Genomic DNA, 10,000 nt, shown 5'->3' on the forward strand with positions numbered 1-10,000 from the left:
AATGATTCTACCTGGAACCAAAGGATTTCTACCTGGAACCAAAAAGGGTTCTTCAAAGGGTTATCCTACGGGGACAGCCGAAGAACACTTTTATAGAGCTTCCATGCAGCGTGTTCCGTCCATTGATTCTGATTGGAGGACAAACACCAAGGACTGTCACGATAACGCCATGGTAACCACTCAAGGCCATTCATCCAGGATGGAGCTGAATGAATGACGGTCGTCAGTGTTCACAAACAGCAGCAGTGTCTCAGTCACAATGGCATCAGGAGAGTTAGTTAGACATAATGTAGCTAGGCTACACAGAAAAAAAGATACAGAGAAAACCTTGTGAGGATAGAATGAAAAAAATGAACAGAACCCAGTTTCTGTCTCATGGGTCCCTCAGGGGGAGGACACAGGCCTTACACCCTCTTAACCCCTCTCTCACCCACCACTCAAGCACTACATTTTACATTTACATTTTAGTCATTTAGCAGACGCTCTTATCCAGAGCGACTTACAGGAGCAATTAGGGTTAAGTGCCTTGCTCAAGGGCACATTAACGTCATTTAGCAGACGCTCTTAGCCAGAGCGACTCACAAATTGGTGCGTTCACCCTATAGCCAGTGGGATAACCACTTTACAATTGGGGGGGGGGGTAGAAGGATTCCTTTATCCTATCCCAGGTATTCCTTAAAGAGGTGGGGTTTCAAATGTCTCCGGAAGGTGGTGAGTGACTCCGCTGTCCCGGCGTCGTGAGGGGAGCTTGTTCCACCATTGGGGTGCCAGGGCAGCGAACAGTTTTGACTGGGCTGAGCGGGAACTATGCTTCCGCAGAGGAAGGGGAGCCAGCAGGCCAGAGGTGGATGAGCGCAATGCCCTCGTTTGGGTGTAGGGACTGATCAGAGCCTGAAGGTACAGAGGTGCCGTTCCCCTCACTGCTCCATAGGCAAGCACCATGGTCTTGTAGCGGATGCGAGCTTCAACTGGAAGCCAGTGGAGTGTGCGGAGGAGGGGGTGACGTGAGAGAACTTGGGAAGGTTGAACACCAGACGGGCTGCGGCATTCTGGATGAGTTGTAGGGGTTTAATGGCACAGGCAGGGAGGCCAGCCAACAGCGAGTTGCAGTAGTCCAGACGGGGAGATGACAAGTGCCTGGATTAGGACCTGTGCCGCTTCCTGTGTAAGGCAGGGTCGTACTCTCCGAATGTTGTAGAGCATGAACCTGCAGGAGCGGGTCACCGCCTTGATGTTGGCGGAGAACGACAGGGTGTTGTCCAGGGTCACGCCTAGGCTCTTCGCACTCTGGGAGGAGGACACAGCGGAGTTGTCAACCGTGATGGCGAGATCATGGAACGGGCAGTCCTTCCCCGGGAGGAAGAGCAGCTCCGTCTTGCCAGGGTTCAGCTTGAGGTGGTGATCCGTCATCCATACTGATATGTCTGCCAGACATGCAGAGATGCGATTCGCCACCTGGTTATCACTACACTCTCTCTCACTCCCACCACTCACCACCCCAGGAAAATTACCTTTATTACTCAACTGGACCCTCCAGAAGCCAATTAAACAACTAAGGAGTGGGTCCGCGATGGCAGACCGAGTAGGCACACTCAAGGAGCCAGCAGAGAGATATTACATCTGGGATGTTTCATTCCACTCTCACTGTTTCCCGGCTCATCTTAATGTGTTGTAATGCAACATAAACAAATGTGTCCTCGCCAAACTTTAGCACACTTAGCAAATCCCCGAGACACATCCACTCTCTCCTACACAAATAAAGAACTAGAGGAGTGATTCATTGGGATACAGTGCAGTTTGTTCCAGGATACACACTGACATGCTGTATAAAGGGTCGGCTTTTCTCTCTGTCTTCTGGTAGTCATTAAAGGCTCAATGAGGCATTGCTTTCTCATTATCTTGATCTTACACTTTAAGATGCCTTCATATAAGAGATTCAATTTCATGACAAAGAATTCTCATTTAATGACAAAAGTGCAATGGCTGACCATAAGTCTTATCTGATGTGGGCTGTTGACCTCTGCTGGTTGGGTTTATCAGTGCTAACAGGTCTCTAGGCCCCACACTAGGTTGGCCTGTGATGGTGGTGAGATGTTAGCTCTTACACTCCTAAAACATTCAGAGAGGAAAGGCATCCCGCAGAGGAAATTCAAATCAACCAATTATAGACACCAATCCCAAACTTCAGTCAAGTATAACCCAGAGATAGCATCAGAAATCAAAGCTAGAAGCAAAACTTTTAGATCCTTTTAACAGTCAAACTTGTTCTCACTTTTCTTCAAGCGAGGATAAAGTCCTTCATCACTTAGTAACTTTTGACAATGTTCAAATGAAATGAAAGAGAATACAGTTACTAGCTAACTACCGACCACAGACTACATCTCTGACAGACTAGACCACACTGTTGTTGCAGGTGACTTACAAATATGTTTTCTACTGTTGTCTGAGAGTTCCCAAAGCAGGAGTGGCATCTGCAACTTAGTTAATATTTGGTATGGCGAGCCAGCAGAGGAAATAGCCAACAGATAAAAGATAGATTTCTTAAAATGCATGATCACAATGCTTTCAACAAGACCATATAACGCTGTTTCATATGACATCATTATATGAAAACACTGGACTTGTTGCTATAAAACACTGACAGGCTTTTATTCTGATTCCTGTGTAAGTCTTTCCACTGACAACACAGCTGGTTCCAGTCAGGGCAAATCTCATCCCGTTTGGCTCATTTCTCCATCTAATCCCTTCTTTGGGAAAGTGTATTTGTCAAAGATACACACAGCTAGGAATGCTACAGACGGCCATAGATGTACAGCCTTCCTGTTTGGCTCTCCTCAGTTTAGATAGCTTGCTGCATTTCACAACGTTGGTTCTGATACAGAGCACCTACATTTCAGTCTCTCTCTCCCTTAGTCTCTCTCTCCATCTCTTTCTCTCTCTGGCTGGCCAATCCAATGAGCAGTGCATTAAAGCAGAGCACTCACTCAAAGTGTTTTGACGATTTACAGGCTGTTCTCTATTACTGCCCTCACAGCTTGTCTCTCCTCTCTCTCTATCTTTTCTTTTATCACTCTCTCCTTGTCTCCCTCGTTCCCCCTCGTTCCCCCTCGATCTCTCACACATGCATCACCCACAACACAGAGCAATGTAGCATTGCTGTGTTTGTTAAGGAGCAGGAAAGCAAGCTGTGATAGCAGGTCAGATATGATGTGATGAGGTTGGGTTGGATTGGGGGCCATCGAGTGATGCATATTTAAAGTCTGTAGTCGCCTAGCAATTGCGGGACAGACACGGCATCCCAGCAGTGAGTGTGAAGCCGTCTAACACACAGAGGCTGTTTGATACAGGGACCCTAAAGACTAGTGATAGCCTACTTCCTGTCCCCTCCAAGGGAGAATGATGATCAAACCCCCATATTTAATTCATGACAAGACACATCTGCCCCGGGTTGGAGGGGATTCATAGTAAAATGCAGCTCTGAGACAGCCATGAACAAATGAACAGACCGACGGACACAAGCATTGTTTTCTCATTTCTTTAAATCCCATTCAATCATATTTTATTCACATTTCAAAAGCAATTACTGTCTCGTTCTCATGGGCAGGCTGAATGTTGAATTTCCTAAAACTTCCTGCAGCTTGACAGTTCGTGGCAATCTGGGGACGGCCGCTGCTGTTTTGGCAATGAAGGTCCTGCCATTCCTCCAACGTCAGTCTTCCTTCTGCTAGACAAACTAGCCCTGACACGCACCCCTGCTCCTAACCTCTCCTCTCTCTGCCCTACCACTACACACACCTTCCCCTTTCTCCCCTACACACAATTGTCTCTCTCTCTCCCATATCTCTTCCCAGATGTCAAAACCCAAAAAGCTCAAACTGATACTTCTCACCATTTACTGTACTGGAAGCCATAACACTTCTAAGAGTTTCAAATTGCCCTGACTCCATGTCTCCTCCAGATCCATTTGTGAAGAAAATAGAACAGCAACAATGACTGAGATGTCCTACTTTATTTCCCAGACCAAAGGAAGCAACTCTATCCAAGACATCCAGATCCCATGTCTGTGTGCCAGTGCCAAGTACCGCAGATGGACTCAACACGTGGATGGTAAATGCCCTGGGTGCACTGGGCCCTGGGGGGACAACTAGGGGAAACTAGAGACAGCTATGGCTTAGACAGACACGCTACAATACAGATACATCACCTAGGTACTTTAGAGAGCTAGGGATTAGTTCATTACCAGGTTAGTAAGCAAGCGAGGCTGAAGCTGATGACTGTCCTAAATAGTCCCCTCTGTAACCATTTGAGATAAACACACAGGGTTTAACGGTAAAGGTGCGGTACATAGTGATACAACACCTGTGTTAGTTAGTACAGTAGGTTAAGGGTCGGTTGCACTCTGCAAGGCAGTGAGGTGCAGGTGTGTGTATGGAGAGAACATGCAGGATGGAGTGGGATCATCAGGATGGTACTTACCTACAGGGCGAGCTGGAAACAACAATGGAGAGGTGGAAAATCAAATAAGGAAGTCAAAAGATAAACATACAAACAAATCATATGAAATAAGAAAACAGAAATCAAAAAGTTGAATGAATGACATGTCGTGTTGGGGTACACCGTTCCAGCACAGCATGACAGATACGATACTATAGAAAGGGATTTTCCAATCCATTGTTATTTACTGCACACCGTGTACTATGTAAAAGAGCCTCTCACTCGAACTGTTAGGGATACCCAATCTGAATATAGCACCAACTTGTGGTGGAATGGATCAATGAATAGATCAATAGTATTTCTGGGCAATGCTCTGTTAACATTAACATATTCTTACTCAGAATATGGGGGCTCTGAAGTCTTCTTATTATTGGATCTCCTCTGTCTGCATTAATGAATTCTACAGCTCCTAGGGTGGTGTGTGTTTGGAACAGCAAGGCAGGGTGTGTGTTAATCATTGAGAGAAAGAGAGAGAGAGAGAACTAGAGAATAGAAAGAGATAAATCAAGATGCAGTCTTCATATTTAATTCAGGGCTACAGCTGTTGAGGACTAGCACCATATTGACATTAAGAATAGAAGAGCTAGTGGAGAGAGTCTCTCTCTCTCTCTCTCTCTGTCTCTCTCTCTCTAACTCTCTCTCTCTCTCTCTCTCTCTCTCTCTCTGTCTCTCTCTCTCGCTCTCTCTCTGTCTCTCTCTCTCCCTCTCTCTCTCCCTCTCTCTCGTTCTCTCTCTCTCTCGCTCTATCTCCTCTCTCTCTCCCTCTCGCTCTCTCTCTCTCTCTCTCTCTCTCTCTCTCTCTTCCTCTCTATCTGCGTGCCTGTGGAATACCTCTACCTGTACATAATGTATTCTACACTCAGCCCACTGAGCAGGACTCAGAGACCAGGTTTCATATACATCCACTAGTCAAAAATAATGAACATTGAAGTCAACCCCACAGGTTGTTCCTCCTCCCTCCCCCAGTTCATGTGCAATGTTAAAGCAATCCACCCAGACCTTGAACAGTGTAAGAGAGAGAGAGAGAGAGAGAGAGAGAGAGAGAGAGAGAGAGAGAGAGAGAGAGAGAGAGAGAGAGAGAGAGAGAGAGAGAGAGAGAGAGAGAGAGAGAGAGATATTTATGTTTATTTATTTTCCCATTTGTACTTTAACTATTTGAACCAAATCATGAGAAATCAAAAAGATAATTACTTATGGTGAAAATGTTTTTATTAACCTTGCCCACATACAGTGCAGTGGTGTGGTGTAGACCAGTTAACTGTGGAATGACTTCAGTGACTGGGGGGATAACATGGATAGCAGACCACCATGGGGGAGGTGTGTGTGTGTGTGTGTGTTCTCCGTTTGGAGTGTGTGTAAATAATTAAATGAATTCATAGACAGACCATGTCTTTCTTGGCTGTGGCAGTCAGCACTATTTGAAGGAAATACTATTTGTGGAGACACTGTTCCATAGTAGATCAACCATACTACTAGTCATACTACTACTAATCAAGAACCTAAAATGTATGTCTGTTTCTATGGAGAGTGAAATTGAGCTCTTACATCCCCATTTCTGATAAACTAAAACAATTGTAAGATGCCAAGCTGTTCTGACTGGCATTCTGAACTTACTCAGGGTTATAGGATAAAAGACGGAAATAATTGAGTGCCAGTGGGCAGCCCTTACTCACCTCTGACGGTGAGGCTGGCAGAGGCCTCCACCTTGCCCACGCGGTTCTCTGCCAGGCAGGTGAAGGTGCCCTCATCACTGGCCGATGCCTTCTTCACTCTCAGCAGGTAGTCCTCCTTGTCATACTTAATCTCGTACCTGAGAAAACACACACAACATTGTCAGATTAAATGTTTTCTGTTGAGACTTTTTTGGTTTGTCCAAAGCTAATACACAGTGTAGAGTGAACCCATCAGTTAAAGCCTTGTGGAGCTTATTATGACAAGCTGACTAAATGTGACATTTTCCTTCACCACCATCTCTGAGAGAACGTATATGCAGCATTCCCCTCCTGGAGAGAAAAGTGTATTTAGAAACAGCACTGTTCATTGTCACCACAGACAATAAGGAAGGAAGAAGGATGATTAAACAAGGATACACAGTACAGAGAGAGGGCTGCTTTCAACTGGAAACCCAACACCACTTCCATATTTATGATGGTGTGTATGTGCGTTTATGGGGTGCTGGTGCCATCCCATTAAAAAAAGAAAACACTGCCTACATTTATTTTGTGATGAAGAGTTCAGGCTGTCCTCTGATTCCAAACCTCTGCTGTGGTCTGAGATGTCTGACAGGCTGAGATGAGAGGTGGTGGTGTGTGTGTGTGTGTGTGTGTGTGTGTGTGTGTGTGTGTGTGTGTGTGTGTGTGTGTGTGTGTGTGTGTGTGTGTGTGTGTGTGTGTGTGTGTGAGAGGGATTGGGGGTTGTGGGGGTGGTATGGTAGTTGACAAGAAAAGGATGCTGGTTTGATTTGTTGCCCCGGTCTGTAATTGGAAAGGGGGTTAGCATGGCAATGTGAGTGTTGTGTTGAGTTGAGTTGGCGGGGACTAGGTGGGGTGGGGTTTGGGGATGTGTGAAGGCTGTCTGACAGCCAGAAAACAGTCTGCACCCAGTCTGTCAGTGAGAGCGCTGAAGAGACAAAGCATCAAGCCATACTAGCTTCCTACCAACATTTTCCCACTAAAATCTGAATCCTGTCTACTTTTAAGCTCAATATCTCCATACTGTATCTACCTGAGAACAGGTGTACTGATGGCCGCCTGCCACCAGCAGCTGCTAAACTAATTATCTCTCTCTCTCTCTCTCTCTCTCTCTCTCTCTCTCTCTCTCTCTCTCTCTCTCTCTCTCTCTCTCTCTCTCTCTCTCTCTCTCTCTCTCTCTCTCTCTCTCTCTCTCTCTCTCTCTCTCTCTCTCTCTCTCTCTCTCTCTCTCTCTCTCTCTCTCCCTCCCTCCCTCCCTTCCTCCCTCCCTCCCCCCTTCCTGTTATGACATTTCCTGAGCAAATGTTTCAAAGGCAGCTTTATTGAAGTGCATTCCTCCGCCCTGACTGCCAGCTCTACCTATCACATTGGCCCTTAAAAAACCATAATGATCATTTGACTGAGTCATGACTAAATGCTTTGTTTTGCAGAGAGACACGAGAGTCCGGGCAGAGCAGGTTGTGTGCAGGTAGGGAGGCAAATAAAGCTGTTATTGTTTGAATAGTGAGAGTGGCATCCAAAGGAATGACACAGCACCACTGTAGACAACCATGACTGATGGAAAACAAACAACCTAATAGAGACAAGAGAGTCTTTCTCCTACACTGCCTCGGGCTGAGACAGAACGACAAGACTGTAAACATCACATGAACTCTTGACTGAGGAACGGGGGCGGGTGGAAGAGACAGAAGACAAGAGGGGGTTTAGGGAGGACGCAGGAAGGGCACCGATGCCCATTGTGATTGTTGGTATGAATGAAAACAGCCATACTGTTTTGATATGTCCCCACACACAGCCATCCATGCATGGACACACTCAGCAAGCAGGGAACATATTGACCATACTAAACAACATCATACAACATGTGTTTTGTTTCGGGTTTTTCCAACTATCAATCTATCAAAATGCACCCCAGGCTAGTGGATAATGTATTTAGAGGGAAACATGACTCAATCAATCTGTCATCCTAGAACAAATCAGCTAAGATTACAGGAACACTGGCAACGCTGGTGGATAAAACACACACACACACACACACACACACACACACACACACACACACACACACACACACACACACACACACACACACACACACACACAAACATACACACGCACACATACACATACAAACATACACACAACACACACACGCACACACACACACACATACAAACATACACACACACACACACACACACACACACACACACACACACACATACACACACACACACACACACACACACACACACACACACACACACACACACACACACACACACACACACTGAGAGAACACACACACTGAGAGAGAGGGGGAAAGAGTAGCTCTTCCTTGTAGCTGGCTTGGGCTAGAGCCGTGTTCTCTATTAGATTAGGTATGTAATTACACATGGAATATGGAAAGGCTGTGGAGAGGAGAGCAGAGCCAAGTTCACCCTGCTGCCTGGCCCCTCCCTCGCTCTGAACTACAGAACACACAGAAATAAAAACACACTCACAGTGAAATACACACTGTACAATAGACCATATCATACATTACCATGCACACCCATACACAAAGTTACTAGCTTTTATATGCAGACAGATGTGGAGTGATGGGAATGTAAACACATGCCAAGACAAGGCAGCATTTTTCTGGTTTGTTAACTTGATATACAGGGCTGGGCCCACAGAGTTGAGATGTTTGATACACAGGGCAGGGCCCACAGTTAAGACTATAATGAGCACTGGACTGTGGAAGAACTCTGGCTCCCAAACTGTAACTGTGCTGCTGCTGGAGATGTGGGTTTCTACAGTGCTACAGTAGTTCTATATCACACATGGAACTGAAGTGGCTTAAGGGACAGCAGGGACTCGAAGATCTCTCAAACACACTCATCTGTGTGTCACCTGAAGTGTCCTGGTTGTCTCACTGTGAGAGCTTCTTATCATCTGTGAATGTGTGTATGTGCATATGTGTGATCATGTGTATGTGTGGTGTCGTACTGAATGACTCTGTCCTTATCTGTCCTAGTGTGTGTGTGTGAGGTGCTGTACAGATGCTGTACAGTAACATGAATGAGTCAGTCTTCCAGGTTTCAGGTATTGGACTGAGGCCAGCTCTCTCTCCTCTCCTCTCCTCTCCTCTCCTCTCCTCTCCTCTCCTCTCCCTCTCCTCTCCCTCTCCTCTCCTCTCCTCTCCTCTCCTCTCCTCTCCTCTCCTCTCCTCTCCTCTCCTCTCCTCTCCTCTCCTCTCCTCTCCTCTCCTCTCCTCTCCTCTCCTCTCCTGACTCTGACTGTGGCTGTAGCTCCGAGACAAAGTCCCCTCTCTTCTCTGCTCTGCTCTGATAGACAGGGCAGAGTGATCCTGTTTCACAAACTCTGACTGACACTCTACCTGAGCCTGATCCAAGCAGCCAGGCTAACCTGTCGAGAGCTTGTCAACCGCGGGACGGAATCAATTAACCAGCCTTATCACTTCTCACCTTCCCTCCGTAGTGCTCTAGGCCAGAACTTGACTCCCTTGTTCTCTCTCTCCACACTCCTTCACTCCTCTTCTCCCCTCACAGTGGTTGGCTTGTCCCGCAGCTATAGTCTGTTGTCTACCAACCACGCAGAGTGTGGTGCTATTACCCCTAGACACTGATCTAAGATCAGTTTTGTATTTTTTCCCCTAATGGTTTAGGTTAAGGTTAGCTGATCCTAGTGTCCTAGTATATTGTTCTTGTCCTTTTCTTAAACATAATTTTAAAATGTGTGGATGATATTCCAACATATTTTCCCCTAGGGGACAATGAAGTCAGGAAAATTGGTCCATGCATCATCTACCC

General features: G+C 46.2%; 1 protein-coding gene across 11 annotated transcripts in view; it reads right to left on the reverse strand.

Moving 5' to 3' along the window:
* The window catches only part of LOC121566958 (roundabout homolog 2-like), a 300,354-nt gene that overhangs the window by 105,127 nt on the left and 185,227 nt on the right, over positions 1 to 10,000 (reverse strand). For 7 of the 11 annotated variants that reach the window (XM_041876910.2, XM_045214684.1, XM_045214655.1 and 4 more), the window contains exons 6-7: positions 6,168 to 6,304; positions 4,477 to 4,488 (exon numbers count right to left, since the gene is read on the reverse strand). In XM_041876910.2, the coding sequence (XP_041732844.2) occupies positions 4,477 to 4,488; positions 6,168 to 6,304 (149 nt within the window). The remainder of the gene's footprint in view (positions 1 to 4,476; positions 4,489 to 6,167; positions 6,305 to 10,000) is intronic. The other 4 variants (XM_045214703.1, XM_045214692.1, XM_045214661.1 and 1 more) reach the window with 1 other exon arrangement.

Source organism: Coregonus clupeaformis, chromosome 5 (assembly GCF_020615455.1).
Source record: "Coregonus clupeaformis isolate EN_2021a chromosome 5, ASM2061545v1, whole genome shotgun sequence".
Taxonomy (NCBI): Eukaryota; Metazoa; Chordata; class Actinopteri; order Salmoniformes; family Salmonidae; genus Coregonus; species Coregonus clupeaformis.